General features: G+C 42.3%; 1 protein-coding gene across 4 annotated transcripts in view; it reads left to right on the top strand.

Annotated features, from left to right (window-relative positions):
• Nucleotides 1-16,785, top strand: part of FANCD2 (FA complementation group D2) — a 39,562-nt gene that overhangs the window by 16,797 nt on the left and 5,980 nt on the right. For 3 of the 4 annotated variants that reach the window (XM_080625388.1, XM_080625391.1, XM_080625390.1), the window contains 19 exons: nt 784-893; nt 2,230-2,290; nt 2,996-3,121; nt 4,136-4,209; nt 4,298-4,438; nt 5,568-5,668; nt 5,966-6,081; nt 6,916-7,024; nt 7,902-8,000; nt 8,625-8,734; nt 9,203-9,349; nt 10,227-10,343; nt 11,047-11,175; nt 11,927-12,042; nt 12,821-12,934; nt 13,493-13,620; nt 14,939-15,038; nt 15,400-15,522; nt 16,310-16,403. In XM_080625388.1, coding sequence (XP_080481514.1) covers nt 784-893; nt 2,230-2,290; nt 2,996-3,121; nt 4,136-4,209; nt 4,298-4,438; nt 5,568-5,668; nt 5,966-6,081; nt 6,916-7,024; nt 7,902-8,000; nt 8,625-8,734; nt 9,203-9,349; nt 10,227-10,343; nt 11,047-11,175; nt 11,927-12,042; nt 12,821-12,934; nt 13,493-13,620; nt 14,939-15,038; nt 15,400-15,522; nt 16,310-16,403 — 2,115 coding nt within the window. The remainder of the gene's footprint in view (nt 1-783; nt 894-2,229; nt 2,291-2,995; nt 3,122-4,135; nt 4,210-4,297; nt 4,439-5,567; nt 5,669-5,965; nt 6,082-6,915; nt 7,025-7,901; nt 8,001-8,624; nt 8,735-9,202; nt 9,350-10,226; nt 10,344-11,046; nt 11,176-11,926; nt 12,043-12,820; nt 12,935-13,492; nt 13,621-14,938; nt 15,039-15,399; nt 15,523-16,309; nt 16,404-16,785) is intronic. The other variant, XM_080625389.1, reaches the window with a different exon arrangement.

Genomic DNA, 16,785 nt, shown 5'->3' on the forward strand with positions numbered 1-16,785 from the left:
CATCTTGCCTAGTGAAGGCCAAGAAAAGATAGCATAATCATGTACTGTCATTTTCTTTGCTACCAGTTTGATCTTGTTGGGACTGGTAGGTTGCAAAGCATACTTCACCTCCTGTGTCTCAAGACCTCTCTCTGGTCAGAGCTTGTGCTTTGAAATCAGTTACTTTCTGGTACCTTCATTTAGATACCAGGAAGCTGAGCTGTCCCTTAGCTTTGCTCAGGACCCACTTGGCAGCCCTCTGCCTGCTTAGGTGAGGTTTCTGCCGTTTATCAGCTTAAGAGGTCAGGCAGAACATACCCCTTTGTCAGAGACACTATTCTGGACCGCTTGATGCCTGCCCTGTTTTAGCCTCGGCTGTTCATCTTCCTCCCTCAAGGTGATGACTTCTTTATTAGCATTCCTTTGCCAGCAGTGCAGGTACAACTTGGATTCCTGTGGATGATTTGCTACACACTCTTCTGTGCTTTGCCTTCGATCTCTTTGACAAGTATTAAGACTTCTCATCCAACAGACTGGTCTCCCAACTTCCTTGAAGCATCACACTTCTTCAACTGCTTCATGCTCTCTATGACAGGAGGTCTCTTAGTCTATCATTAGTGATCCAGTTATGACCAGTATTTTCATAATAACAGAAATCATAGAATGTGCATGTACCTCTTGCAAGGCTGTAATCCCAGTAAACCACCCCCTGCAGCCTTTAGAGATGCTATTACGTGAAGATGCCAATAGAATTGTGAGTGATGCCAACAATATGGTGACATGGTCTTGTGTCTTTCTTTTTAGGATGATATGCACATGGTGATCAGGAAATGGCTTTCCAGCACAGTTCCCAACCACAAACAAATGGGGATTATTGGTGCTGTTACCATGATAGGCAGTGTGGCATTAAAAAGGTGAGAGAGAATGTAGCAAAGGTGAATTTAACATGTTCAGTTTAGACCAATCCTGGAGTAGAACAAAGGAAGGGAGGCATTGCCTCTGAGCTCATGTATATGCTGGTCTAATCCAGTAATGTAAAACTTTCCTGCAGTGCTTGGTGTTACAACCCTCACCTGCTGCTAATCTCAAAGACATCCTGAATTCCTTGTGAATGTCTGTTCATGGATGTCTTAACTAGCACCACCAGGACCTATTGCTTGGGAAAACTAAAACAGAAGTAAAGAGAGTACTCCTGCTGTGCTGGGCATTGGCATGACAATTTCCAATATACTGTATAAATGATTTATGAACAGCAGTAAACCAGGTAACCTACTGCTAAGAGCTGTGGTGAAGATTTAAGCACTTGAGAAATAAAGATTTTACTGGTGTTGGGAAGTGTTATTTAGCTCCCTAATTTTGCACTTCTTAATAAAATACTTTTGCTATTTATTATGAAAGGAGAAAAGCCCATCTTAGCTCCAGGCCCTGAGACTGGACTTCTGTGTTGTTGCTGCCATAGCACTGACATCAGACTTGCTAATTTAAAGGCACTACTTCAAGTCTAAGCAGTGTTTGCTAATATAGTTATTTCAAGAGGAGATTTAGAAAATTTTAGAAAGTGAATAAAAACAATAAGAAAACCTGCAAAGCAAACAAACAAAAGAAGAGCCTGTGGGGTCTGTTAGGGAGTTTGCCAGGTAAAGTGCACACAGATGATCTCAGCAGGTGGAGCATGTTCTATACCTTGGAAAAAGGAGTAAATCCCCAGGAAACCTGTTTGACCTATAGAGAAATTCCTTCCCACTCAAGTCTGATCCAAACACATTAGAAAAATCTGTCTGCTGGCACTTGAGAAATATCTTTGCATCACATTAGATCATTATGTAACCTACTGAAGTCCTGTCTGATTTCCTCAGAGAAAAATTGAAGGAGACAGACTTGAAAGCCAGGGAAGATCAGAGGAAAATATACCTTTCTGAACCCTGCAAGTAAGCAGCAGGAACTTTGAATAGCTATCCTAATGTACAACTACAGATACTAGGCTTATGGTAAGGTGAGGCTTCATCTGGCTTTCAGAAGAGAGGGTGACTAGAGGGCCTAGGTTTCAACAAGCTAGAAAAAAGCGCATCCTTGATGTTGGGTGTTGTCCCACAGGTCCCAAACAGCAGTAGGTCTTTTCCTAATAGTGTCCCAAAGAACATCTTTTTCATGCATAATTCTCCAATTTCTGGAGGGAGAACCTTGTGTGTGTGGTGGGAATTGCATATCTAAATGTTGTGCAACAAAAGTAAGGTTATCAATTGCTTTTAGGAATGAAGGAGGTGGTAGTTCCTTGGAGAGACTGGAGCTGAACAGCGAGCGTGATGAGCAGGTGAGTACCAAAAATGGGGCAGTGTGGAGAGAGAGAGGATATGGTCAGCCAGGAAGTGTGACTGGAAACACAGTCTTAACTGAAGTAGTGTATGTGTCTGGGAGTTAGCTGTACTGAGCCTGGGATTCTCATCCATTGACTCTAGAGACAAGAATCTGCTAAGAAGGGTTTTGGAGAAACAGAGGTCTGTATTAAGAGAGCACCTGCTGATCTTGCCTGCTGCTAGGCCAGGACAAGCAGTACTGCAGCCATCTAGTGGAAGTCTTCTATCCAGATGTTATTTCAGACACAAAGGGAAGAAACAGGACAACCTGCTTCAGTGAGCCAAAGGCAACCTTTGCCTTCCTCTTGGCTTGGCAGCAGTGCCTTTCAGCCATCTAAGAGAGTACTTCTGCTGTACAGGGTTGGCTGGGCCTTGGTGTTTTTCCTTAATTCCCATTGAAGAGCCTTCTTCTAGGCTGGCACTCTATTTAAGAGTGGTCCTGGGCAGACTCTTTAGTTTTTTTTCATAGTGGAGCTGGACCATTGTCTTAAAAGACCCATGTTCCTTTTTAAAACTGAGTTTTAAAACACCATGGGCTGTTGCTTAGAGTTGAAGCTTGGATATGCCTCAGAGTAAATTAGTATCAAAGGGACTGAAGATAAAAGCTTGAGTTGGAACCATTTACCATGCCCATTTCTGCAAACTGTTCTCTCTCCTTTCAGCTTTCTAGCTTGCTGGACCTTGTGGGCTTCTGCTGTGAGCAAACACCAGAGGTCTTGGCTCTGTACTATGATGAATTTGCCAGTTTGATTGAGAAGCAGAAGGGGAATCTGGACTTGCAGCTCCTGGTATGTTGCATAGTAGATTGAACTTAATAATTTAAATTAATTCTTCAGAAATATGATCTAGGCATGCTCAAGGTCTATAAGAGACTGATCAGATAAAAAGTCCTCTTTGAGCTGTCAGCATTTCTCAGTTGTGGCAGATTCTTCATTGTGCTTCAACAACTTCCTTTATGTTGACTTTTAAATGACAATAGGGAAACCTTTTAAAGGAAATTAAATGACATTTTAAAAGCCTGTTTTAAAGATTCATAGATAAAAGTAGAATCTGAAAGAACTTTAAACTTACTATTGAGATTGGCTTCTGGTCAGGCTATTAAGGCTATCTGATGGCTAAGGACTTGGAAAAGCCACAGTCATTTATGGTAATAAAAAAATAAGTGGTATTTGTGGTAATAGGAGGAGGTTTGTGAAGGCCACTGAACAGCTCTTTCTTCTCCCTGGGGACTCTGTATGTGGTCTGTACTTGGCAGGAGGGTACAAGCCATTTCTCCTTCTTCCTTGCAAGACTGAAATGCAGAGCAAGCTAAGGTTCTTCTTACAATTTTTGTTCAGGCTTTTTTGGTCTTTTCATTGTCTGTCCATACTCTGTCAAACCTTTTACTTTACATCTCCCTTGTTTCTAACACATGAAGTATATGGGACACATTGTGTGAAATAAAATCTTGCGAGCATTTTCCAGCCATTTCATTCTGGTGATCTGCTGTTAGGACCCAGAACTTCCCATGTGTGCTTTCCTTTTCTAGCCAGCTGCTCTGTCTCTGCATCACTGGGGAACTTGTAGACAAGCCCATACCCAAAGAACAGGGGAGAAACTGGTTTTGCATGCTTAGCAATGTTTCCTGGCTTTGTCTCTAAAGGCAGCCCTTTGCTCTCCTTGCAAGCAGTTGGCTTCATTGCTGTGACTGCTCCAGGATACTTTTATTTGGCCTTACCTTCTGTGCTTTCTGCTGCTGCTGCTGTTGAAGCTTTCTTCACAGAGCCCCTTTGGTGAGCAGATTTTTTTCCCTTTCTTTATAGGACAAGTTTGGGAAGAGTTTGGTGGAGGACTTTCCCAGTGACTTTGTGGTGGATCTCAGCCCCACAGTGGATGGGTATGCTCATCACAGGCTAAGCATTTGTAATGCTTCTATCACTGAGAACTGAGTTTGTTAACAAGAGCTTGTCTGTCTTTCCTTGCAGTTCGTTCTTATTCCCAGTGAAGTCCTTGTATAATCTGGATGAAGATGAAACTCAGGGAGCAATTGCCATTAACCTCCTACCATTGGTGTCACAGAGTAATGTTGGAAGGGTCACTGGTGGAATGAGCAGCCACAGTAGAAGGTACTTTGACATTAAACTATGGCATGACTGCAGAGGTAAAGGAATTGTTTTCATTTGGTGCACTTCACTGCTTCACTGGGCAGAGAATTTAACAGTTCTCAGTGTTCTTTTCCTTCTCTTGCTGTTCGATGTGTTTAGATAGGCCTAGAGGCGAAAGATGATTGGGAAATGACAGTCTGTCCTGGCTCAGGCTGTTTAGGTGATCTTGGGTAAATGAGATATGTATATGAGAAGAGTAGCTCTTTCTTCTGGTGTTATGGTGATACTGAATGCCAGATTGAGATGGATAGGCAACTGTGAGGTGGCAAAATTCATGTTTTCAGCAATGATTCTCAAATAGAGTCACTAAGGACTTAGTGTGTATCAACAGTACACTGTTTTTCTCACTTTCAGCTGTACTTGGACAACATAGACTGTGCTCCAGAGCAAAACCACACACACGCAGCCACAAGTGAAATATGAGTGAAAAATAAGGGCTCTGTCTTTGGAAAATGGAACAGGATTATGTAAAAAAAAAAAAAAATAAGAAAAGTGTAGTTAAACAGTAGGGCATCAAAGTGAAAAATAAGTTGTGAATTTGTTTGGTTTTTTTTAACTAGCACCTTCATATCCTATGTAATTTTATTGTTGTAAGATCTTGTTGGTATTTTAGTTCTGGTTACAAAAGGATCACTTTAAAATAAAAGAACAGGTAGCTCTTTACATGCATCTATGGAAAAATGTTAGTTTCCTCACTCAGAATGTGAGCAGTGGCGTGCTAGAAAACATTCAGGGATGTTTCTTCACTGCTCACAGCTGTGCTTCACACAATTTTGTATAGTTAATCCTGACTTATTCAAATTTGATTTCTACCAGCACTAATTCTGACCCCATTTTTATTCATTACAGCTGGTTTTCTGCCTGTATCTGCTTTTCCAGAAAACTGGTGATCCAGCTTTTATTTTTGTATTATTATTTTAACCATAATGGTGCATACCTGCTCTGTTTTGCTGGGACTGGCAAGAAGCAGAGTAGAAGGTGTATGCAAAGTAGCACAGGGAGGACATAAGATATAATGAGAAAGTGGTGGACATTCTGGAGATATATAAAACATAGGACCTGCTCCATGTATTTTTTCTTTCCCCCCAAGGGTAGTGTCACCACTATGTCTGTCACCCTGTTTCCGACTGCTGAGGTTCTACACTGCAGAGCAAAACAGTGGAAGCCTGGAGGAGATCGATGCCCTGTTAGGTATGGGAAATAGATCTTTTGTGGAGTCTGGCTGCTGACTTGTGCCTGTCCTAGATCTGCAAAGACTTCCTGCAGTTGTAGGAAGAATTGTGCAGTTTGTGAAGGGGTGGGATGCTCTGTTGTCCACAAAGTGGAAGGGAGGCAGGGGAGACAATTGCTTTGTTGAGAGGGGCTGATGAGGCTTTCTCCAGATAACCACTGGAATTGATACAGGCTTTGGTAAGAAACTGTCCACACAAAGACCAAAGGGTGGGTAGCAAACATAGTCCAACATGTTCTCTTTCTGCTCTGTCTGAGGTTGCCCCCTGTACCTGACAAACCTGGAGGTTGAAGGGAAGCTGGACTCTCTGTCTAAGCAGGAACGGGAATTTCTGTGCTCGCTCCTGTTCTATGCTCTCAACTGGTTTCGTGAGGTGAGTAGAGCCTTGTCTTCAGCTGCTGGAGTGGCACTAAGGAGTAGCGCTTGTAAACACTAATCTTGGGCTTCAGGGGTACAATTCTTGTTGAAGAAAAGTCTTGCCTCTTGAAAACCTTCTCCAGCAAAGTCCTGATGATCTCTCTGTGTTTTCTTTTCATTATCGTTTATCCTTTATCCTGCTGCTACCAGCAGCTCTGCTTCATTGGTCAGGGGCTCTAAGAACTGCCTTGCTGATGTGAGTTTTTCATCTGCCTCTCAGCTGCAGTTTGTACACAGTTTGTGATGACTGTGGCTTTTCCAAGTTTGTGATTTTGTGCTTTTTTCTTTACCTCTGTGAGTTTACAGAAGGGTGAAATGTGATGCCTTTAAGCAGATTTGCCCATGTATTTGCTAACATTGGTGGTCAGTGGGAATGCTCCCTGCTGGGATTCTGATAACATGAGTTCTGTTAGAGTTGGTGCAATTCTGCATCCCCAGTCCTCCCTGTTCCTGCTCTTCTCTTGGGATTGCCTCTTTCCTGGAAGACCTGGAAAGTGCCAGGGGCTCTCCAAAGCCACAAGCAGCACAGAAGCAAACAATGTGTTGCCTGCTAATTCCTCTTCTTCAGTTAATATTTGAGCTGTAGTTGTTCTGTTGCTTTTTGTAGATTGCACCAATTATGTCCATGTTCTCATGGGCTTCTGAAGAGCTTTGTTCATGCAGTCTGGATCTGGTCACACAGGCTACTTGTGCTGTGTTGTGTGCTTATTCAGGACTTGAGAATATTATTCAGGAAAGAAAAAGTGGATACAAATCTCCCTATGTCAGTGAGTTTGGTTTCTATCTTTAGGTTGTAAATGCCTTCTGCCAGCAACAGGATGCTGAGATGAAGGGGAAAGTTTTGACTCGATTACAGAACATCACAGAGCTGCAGAATGTGCTTGGGAAATGCTTGGCAGGTGAGTAGGAAACCTTTGTACATTCTGGGCCTGCACAGGCTGCTCAGGCACGGGGTTCAGCCAGATGAGCACACTGGTCAGTTCTACTGACCAGCAGTGCTTTACTGATGGCCAGTCCCTTTGACACTGTTTCTGCCTATTCCCCTCTTAGTTCTTCCCCGTCCCACTTTCCTGCACACTCCTGCATTTATTTGCATAGTTCTATCCTTCCCTCTCCATCAGAATATCTCAAATCGTCAAGTTCCTCTGTTTCCTCCCATTTTATCACCTGGACTTTGTAGTCCAGGTGTCCAACTAAAGCCATGCCTGGAGTTTCTTAATGGCACATCAGTTACAAACTGCTGGAGACTTTTGGTCTTTGGCATTGTTTCCATTATCTCTTGTCTACCAGGTTTGTGTCTGTCCTTGTTTATGGCTTCCCCCATCACTATTATCACCTTTGACACTGAAAATTTCTTTGATTAGATAAATGTAATGACGAATACACTATCATCTTCCACATACCCTTACACAAGCTATCCATTAAGAGCTGTGTTTGTAAACCAGCAGACCAACTTCATCTGAAATGTGCAGCCACAACACCCTTCTGCAGCTCAGAGAGCACTGCAAGGCCAGCACAGAAAGGGCTCAGATGTGCTAGAACAGCCCTTCAGGCTTCACTAACATGGACAGATGTCCTTCAGCATCTGAGCACTTGTTTTCCTCCCTTGCCGGAGGAATGCGAAGTGCTGTAATTCCAGTGCAGTTTTGAGCTAAATGCACCTAAACATAAAAGCAGATGGACATTCACCACAATGATGAAACATATAGTACCTCCTCTAGAGTTTGCCCGTATTTTGTCATTCAGGAGCAAATTTCTATATTTTGGCTCTTTCAGCAACCCCTGGATATGTCCCACCACCAGCTATTTTTGATTCTGAAGCCCTGGAGGCTGTATCATCCACTAATGCTGCTGGTCCAGTAAGAAAAAAGACTGGTAAAGGAAATTTAAAAGTGTTTGTTTACTTTTTTGCTGGGTTAGTTTTTTGCTATCTTAACAAGTTGACTGCTTAACCAGTGATCAGGCTTCCTGAGTAAGTGCAAGGCAAGTGTCAGGTGTGTGTGCCTAGGAACAGAATAAAGATGTGAATGGAAGGGCAGGACTAATGCTGAGCCATTAGGACAGCTCAAGCTGTTGGCTTGGTATCCCTGCAAGTCCCTTCTGTAGCTGTGTCTTACTTTCTTTATCCAGATTTTCTTCCTTTCTCAATAACGTGTCTGAGGAAGAAACATTAAATTTGGGTTCAGATGTTTTTTAAGATGATGTCCCACTCATTTTTGCAGTCACTTAGTAATGTTTAAACCACAGCAAGAACAGATAGACTTGCTTTAATTTCTTACTGTGATTTTATAAAAGAGAAGCTGATTGTGTGAGAGCCCCAAATGCATTTGACTCTCTTTTGGACTGTGATCGTGCCTATGGATGACACATAACCTGTGCATGAGCCATGCATTCTTAGAGCTGATTAAAATAAACCTGGTGCCTTTTCCCTGGCTTCAGGTGCTGTCTGGTGTTGAGCACAGTGTAGCCTTTGTTTCTGAAGTTGCTTTTCTCTTTAAGGAAAGAAAAAAAGTACTGATGGCAGCAAAGCCAGCTCTGCAGATCGTTCTCAAGGAGATGACAGTTCTGAGGGAAACCAGCCTGACACTGAGCTCTCTGAGCTGGAGAAGGTATGTGTCTACCCCTGAGAACTTGCAAGAAAGACAGACTAGGGAAGATGACATACAAGTATAAACAAGAGCTCTGAGGGAGAGGTTGTTAATTTCAAAAGTTAATCTCAGTTAAGGGGTTCAGTTCTGCTTTCTGACACCTGCCCCTTGTGGTGCTTATGGGTGCTTAAGGTGCAAGTCCAGAATGGGTTTCACAATGGCCACAGGTCCACAGAAAGGAGATGGCAAAGGTTATTCCAGTTTCCTAAGTATTTTCCCTAGGAAATTTTTAATGACTTGTACAATTCAAAATTAAAATGCTTCTGATTCTAGTGCTTGTCTCTCTACTGGCTATTGTGAATTCTTCTTAGTCTTTTCTTCAGCCTGCCACAAAATGTTGAAATCCTTGTAAAAGAAATAGCTTTATTGGAGCTAGAAAGTCTTATAGTCTTGCAGGTTGCAATTTTAGTTTTGCCATTTACTTTTCAGATTGCAACTGAGAGAGAGACAGAAAATCCTCTGGCAAAGCTGCAGAACTATCGCCTGTACTTCCGAGAGTTAGACCTTGAGGTGTTCACTGTGCTCCACTGCGGGCTGCTGACAAAGTCTGTTTTGAACACAGAGATGCATACAGAGGTAAATGGAACAGAGTAAAACTGTACTGCTAGGGCTTTATGTAACTGCCTCTCTCAGAGGTCCTGCCCTTTCTGTTCCATTAACATGTATAGACCTAATGTAAAGAAAGGGGCCTTAATATTGAACACTGCTAAGAGGAAGCTTGCCTATTAAAAAAACCCTATTGTATTGAAGTAAAGCCTGTGTTGCAAAAAGCCGAGTGTCTCAAGGCACAAACAGAGCAGAAATGCAGCACAAGTTTAGGACCGGTGTCATGGATGTGCCCTCAGTGAGCAGGGTCCTGTTTATCATCTTATATAAAACTACATTGCTGTGGAAAACAGAAGTGCTTATTTTCGTTACTCGCTTTGTAGGCAGGCTGAGTCCATCTGGAGTCTGATTGTGTTAGGCTACAGTGAGATTTATAAGATGTGAAAAGGCCGTGGCAGGCTGGAGTACAGCCTGGCCTGTTCCAAGGACAGCTGTGTCTGTGCATGCAGGTCACAGGCCAGTCGAAGACTGACAAGTCTCTGTGCCATTATTTCAAATTACTTCTTGACTGTTATTCAACTGGTGAATTTTGTGATTCTTTGGACTTAAACCTCTTTTTATCTTTAGGAGCTAATTTTCAGTGTCAATGTATGTAAATCAGTTCTCTGTTACTGATGTTGCCTCAGCTGTGTTCAGAGCACCAGGCTTGCTTCACACTTCAAGTTACCAGAACTGATGCTCCATACCTGCAATGGGGGAGACATAAAACCATGGCATCTATCAAATAGGTCCCTGGCTGAGGTTAACTAATTCAGAAGTCATAACTGGAAATGGAGAGGGTGAACTTGAGCTTTAAGGCACTACAATTACATCTGGGTCCTGGGATTGACTGTTCTCGTAATTGCAGTTTTGTGAAGTTGTGCAGATGGGGCCTGCTGAACTTAGCTTCCTTCTGGATGACCTGTGTTGGAAGCTGGAGCATGTGCTGACCCCAAGCTCCACAAGGAGAGTGCCCTTTCTGAAGGCAAGTACTGCAGCAGCCAATGGGTGTAGGGCAGAGGCAGAGCCACATCAGTGGCCTCCTCCAGGTCTTTCCCAAGAGAAAAGGTTTTCAGAATAATTTTCAGTTAACTGGCAGTCTGAGTCCAGCTGTGTGTCAGAGCAGCACTTGCTCTTTCAAAAGAGACTTCTGTACCACTTCCCTTGCTGAAATGTTTGTAGCATCTGGTTCTCTGCATGTCTGAGGAAAGGGGTATATAACAGATAGAAAGCCTTTCAGCCTCAAAACTCAAGCAACCCTTTTCCTACTCCTCCCTGGGGACCCTGGCTCTACTGTTCAAGGGGCAGCTCAGCTTAGGCAGGCCAGATAGCTGCTGTATCCAACAGAAGCTACTGCATCCATGCTTCTGCTTTTTCTGCAGTCTTTAGAATAACACCTGAGTGCAGTGACTCCTTGAATTCCTGGCAGATGCCTTCAGGAGTAAAGTAAATGTGTGGCCCACTGCATTAAACTATGAGAAATTCACTGCAACCTGATGGAATCTTATCAGATTCAGTGTTCTCTCTCCTTGTCTTTCTACCAACTTTATTACTCTGTGATGCTTCCTCATAGAGGATATTGACATCAGGAATTGCACTGCTCAGAAGCAGTCTTAGAGGTAGAGTTTGATGTGAAGTTATTCTCAAGTAAGGCTGATGAAATTAATTTTTTTTTTTATTTGCTGCAGGAAAGAAGCTACAAGGATATTGGCTTTTCCCACCTGTGTCAGAGATCCCCCAAGGAAGTTGCTATGTGTGTAGTCAAGCTACTAAAGCCACTGTGCAATCACATGGAGAACATGCACAACTACTTCCAGGTGAGTGGGCAGCAATTTTGTCTCAAAAAACTATCAAGTGTTGTCACTTCTAAAGGTATTTTTAGTTTTGTTTGTGGGGAAAAAAGAGCTGCTTAATTTTCTTCAATTTTTTTTAAGCATGTGTCGTGGTTTAAGCCCAGGCCATAAGTCAGAACCATGCAGTCTATTCCACCCCCCAACTTTCTGCCCCTTGGTCCCGGAGGGTTGGGGAGGAGAATTGAAAGAATGTAACTCCCATGGGTTGAGATAAGAACAGTTTAATAACTAAGGCATAACACAAATCACTACTGCTACCACCAATAATAATGATAAAGGAAATAACAAGGGAAGAGAATACAATACCACCCTTCAGCCGATACCTCGCCCCTACCCAGCAGTGATCTTGCCCTTCCGGGTAACTCCCAGTTACATCCCGGGCATGACGTGCTGTGGTATGGAATACCTCTTTGGTCAGTTTGGGTCAGGTGTCCTGTCTGTGCTTCCTCCCGGCTTCCCCTCCTCTCTGGCAGAGCATGAGACTCACAAAGTCCTTGGTCAGACTAAACATTTGATCAGTAACTAAAAACATCGGTGTTATCAGTGCTGTTCCCAGGCCGAAAGTGAAAAACACAGCACTGCAGCAGCTACTAAAAAGGAGAAAAAATGACTGCTACTGCTGAACCCAGGACAACATGGAATTATGGAAATGGATTCTTGTGCCATTATCTTTCCTTGGATTAGTGTTTAATGAATTATTTGTTCTGTATTAAAGGCAGTTATACAAAATCGGGGTGTGGAAGATGAACCAGGAATGAACATCCAGGAGCACATGCTGATGTCTTCTTGTTACCAACAGCTGTTACTAACTTTTTGCTCCCTATTTGCTTGGTAAGTTTAAACAAAAAAGTATATAGTCACCTAAATGAGCAAAGTCCGTTTATTGCTTCCTCCTCCTGTTCATCATCTTTAAAGTGTTTGTACCCAGTGAATGGCCTGTCAGCCTTACAGAACAACACACTGCGATGGCTGAAGACTTTTAAGCACTTTATGGTTATGTCAAGCTTCACTGCCTGATCCTGAGCTGAACTAAAACTGTAGGTGATGAAGCACTGAACTGGATAGAATTCAGTGTGCTTTTGGATCAAGACCAGCATGAGTGGCATACTGGCAGACCTAGCTGTGCAACTCCTGTTCTTCCTAGGGGTCTTGGAATTTCTTACCAGGTTCCCTCATCCTTTGCTGAACTGTCACTGCCTGAATCCTGAGCAATGAAAGAATTTCTTTTGTCAATGGGAAAGGATGAATCTGTACTTCATTGACTAAAAGCCATGTGCTGCTGCTGCATTTTAGCTGCATTTGTGTAAAACTCAGTAGTGCTGGTGCACCTGGGTTTGATCTCTACATCTGCTAATATAATCCAGGATAACATCATAGAAGCTTTTTGTGAACTGAAAAGTTTCTGTTGTGTGTGCAGAAGGTTTTTCATTCCCATTCAGTTTTCGTTCTTTTGTGTCCCCTTATAACTTTCATATTTCGGAGCTCTTCTTGCATATGCAGCTTCTTTATTTTTAGTGTTGCAAAAATATGCCCAGAGATGCTTTTGCATCTGATATCTCTCTTCCTTCTAGTCTGATGATGAACTGGATCTCTTTTTTCCCCCCCTCAGGAATGGTTTTTCTCAGTCTGAAAATACTGACTTGCTAAGGTCAGCTCTCCAGGTGCTTGCAGGCAGACTAAAACCAGGAGAGACAGAATTTCTTCTTCTTGAGGATCTGATAAGGTAGAGTCAGTATTTCCCAAGCTCTGAAAGGGATGAATTTCAAGCAGTTTCCCCTGTTTTGTGTGAGCATTATGGGTAAATGTATGTTTGGGACCTCTCATAGAGCTAGCATTGAGCTAGCTAGCTTCAAACAGAGGTTTGTATGTAATTGAATGCAGTGCAGTCAAACCTAATGAAAAAAAGCTACTGGATTATAAAATATGCATTAATCTATGGATCTCAATGTTTGAATGCTATTTGAGATGAAGAGATTAGTAGGATTCACAGAAGGAATAAGTATATTCTCGATAGTTAAAATGCTTACAGGAACACTAAGCAAAAGCAATATATAAAGATGTTGCTGGACTTAATGTGATTGGGGCTTGAGAGAAATTTCTCAGTGGCTGAATTTTTATCTACTAGTGGTTGACTACCACTTCTTCAGGAGAACACTGCCAGAGACAAGATAGTGGGCTAGGGAGACCTCATATCCGAGGTGGTCTAATACTTCCTTTTTATGTATGTTTCTGGGAGATTGTCTACATTAGTTTTACCTTTTACCTTTCCTGTCATCTCCAGTGAGAGTTTTCACTACCTGCTGAATTTCCAGCAGAGTGTTCCCAACTTCCACTGCGCATTCATCCTCACTCAGCTCCTGATCGCCATCACTGAGAAACCAATGGCTGCCTGGAAGAAAGAGAAAATTGGTAATGTGTGAAGCACCTCTAATCTGACATCCATTTTCATGCTGTTTTTGCCTGTAAATCTTGGGTTCTCTCTCTGGAGGGCATCTTTTGAGGGAGAGATTTCCCATGGTGTCCTAGTAATCTTGCTGGGTGAACAGTCCTAGCTGTTAGGAAAGGAATAGCAGTAAATATATTGGATCTTCTTTGGTATTTGTTTTGCTTTGCCTCAGTCTCTTAGCTGGTGTTTTTGAAAACCAAAACTTCACAGCTTTTTAGAGTTCTAAGAACAAGCCTGCTGTTCAATTTTGGTATGAGTTTAATCACTGATTATGGAGGTGATCATCAACTTAATTCGATGTAGCTTCCTAGTGTAAGTACAGATGTCTATGACAGCTCATTTCTAAAAATTATGGAAATAAACTCAAATACAGCTGTTACTTCAGAGCAGAGAGAGGAAAACCTACATGCTCTTAACTCCGTGCAACAAACATTTCCAGTTGAGAGCTCTTCTCATGAGTTAGGACCTGTTATGTAAGAGGAACAGCATTCAAACAGATAAGACATGCTTGCAGGGAATATACAAGAAAAATATTGGGTCTCCACTTTGTCACACACTGAAATAAAGACTCTGGACAGTCAGCTCTCTCAGCCATGCTTGTCATACTGAGACATCTCTAGAATTTGTCCTCAGAACCCCATAGTCACTCGGAATTGTGACTTCCCTACTTTGAGATTATTTTACTGTTTTTAAAAGTCCCACATTAGAACTGCCCACTGCTTATGGCAGGGAATAGCCAATTTTAACTAATAATTTCCTGGTTTGAAACATTTCTGCAAGAGAGAAACAGGTTTCTTAGCAGTTTTGAATTAAGGAATCTGTAAACTTTAAACTTGGCTATTCACGTTTATTGTTACAGCACTGTGGCCAAAAAGTCAAGCCACTTGTTATTGGAATTCCATTTCTAGAAACTGATGGCCTAAGGATTGCATATTGCCTAATTAAAATGAAAGGGTTGGCACACTGTAGGAGCTACCAAACAAATAAGGTTTAATATAAGCTTGTCAGGAAGAAATGTCCAGAGATGGCTCATGGATCTCATGTGAACAGCTATTCCAGACCAGAACACACTGGATGTGCGTATATTTTGTTATGGTACGTGTCCTTGCTTTCTTACTGCTTTTTATGGGAAATGCATTCTGACTTACCAAAGTTCAGGCGTATTGAGGAGTAGCGGTACTGCAACCTTTCAAAAAGCCATTTGGACACACTGCCTTTATAGGGAAGAAAGAAACGGTCTTGGATTCTTTCTTCAGTAAGTTATCCCTCTATCTTTTACAGCTTCACTAGCAAAGCAGTTCCTTTGCCAGTCATGGGTGAGACCTAGTGGAGATCGAGAGAAGGGCAGCCAGTTCAACAGTGCACTGCATACTCTGCTCTGGTAAGGCTCAAGCCATTGCCTCAGTGCTGAGACACTCATTTTCTGATAATTCCTGTTGCTACAGAGGAATGACCCCTCTCAGTCATAACCCTCACACTTGCACAGTTTGGCCTACATTGCATTGACAGACAGTGAGTGATAGGAAGAATTCCATTAGCCATTGGCTATAGAAACATGTTTGGTAGCTTTCAATGACATTACTTGTGACAGTTCTAAGTATTGCTTTGGATTTCGTACATATGATTGCCTTTGGCATAAGAATGAGTTTTAGGCCATGTGTTGTGAATAGGGCAGTGTTTAAGAACTTGCTGTGTTATTCTGTGTAATATTTACTGATTAACTAAGCTGGGTTTGGATTTAGTGTCTACCTGGAGCACACAGATAACATCCTGAAAGTTATAGAAGAAATCTCCAGTGTTGGTGTCCCTGAACTGATCAGCTCTGCCAAAGATGGATGTTCTTCTACTTACCCTACTCTAACCAGGTAACTATATCAGTAGAAACTTTGAATTGCATGAGAAATAATGGCAATTTCTGCTTTTTAGTATTTAGTTTTCTTAATTTTGGGTCTGTTATGGTTTCATGTTAATACTGCTGTGGGCTAATCTAGGCTTTTTTAAACATTTTTTGGCAGCATGCAACAAGTTAGTACATGGTTAACTTTATGTTAAGGTGGAATGTCTTTGTACATTCACACAGTGCTGAGTTTATTATTTGTGAGCCATTTTAACTGGAGAATGGGCTGCTATTTGTTGTCAGGTACGCTGCCTCTTTCTGTGCTACTGTGGTGGTATAAAGCACTCGAAAAGTCAGCCTTAGAGGCCTGGGGTGCCTATAGGCAATCCTGGGCTGATATGCAGTGTGCAAAATCAAGCTCAGGGTGTTTCTGTTCCTGCTATAAGAATTTGGAAATGCAGTTTATCCAGGGATGGCCAAAATTCCTGCACTTTGGAACTGTTAAAATCATCTTATGCGAAGAGCTGAAAACCTTTCACTGTGCACCCCCAGAGCTACAGAGTGAGAGGTGTCTGTGGTTCATACTGGAGAAGTGATAGTGACTTCCCAGGATTCTCCATCTGCCTGAGCAATGGAGTTGAGCTGGACATGCTTATGAGTCCTACAGTCAATTTCCTATTGAAAAGTCCTGCAATTTCCTATTGAAAAGAATGCCCAGCTGAGTAACCTTCAAGTTTTCCACATTGTTCTGGGGACAAGAAGCCTGTCTTGGTGCTCAGAGCTGGCTTTTAATTTTGCTCTCACTGTCTCCACAGGCAGACATTCCTGATTTTCTTCAGAGTAATGATGGCTCAGCTAGAGAGTTCAGTGAAAAGCATCCCAGCTGGGAAACCATCAGACTCAAGTGAGGTAGGAAAATAAATGCACTGGACTCTTTGAGGGGAAGAAGACCTAAGTTAAACTGTACAGTACAATAAAGATATATAAACCGGAAAGGATCTTCTGAACTTTGCCTAGGAAATACAGCCAGACAGCTTCATTCATCAGCCAAAACTGATATACAGGGTGACATATAAGTAGCATCCTTTTTCACTGGTTTGTACCATGTCAAAATCTAGTATATCCAGTAGAAGCTATAACCAGAAAGCAAGTAGTACTCTGCAAAATGCTGAGCTGTGCAGTTGGTCTGCACACTCATGTGGGAGCATGAAGTTATTTTGCAACCAGGAGCTGTTCTGAGAGCAAGGAGGTGTGTTAACTCTCAGCATTTTAAGCCATGTGGGCACTGATC

Source organism: Psittacula echo, assembly GCF_963264785.1.
Source record: "Psittacula echo genome assembly, chromosome: 9".
NCBI classification, from domain to species: domain Eukaryota; kingdom Metazoa; phylum Chordata; class Aves; order Psittaciformes; family Psittacidae; genus Psittacula; species Psittacula echo.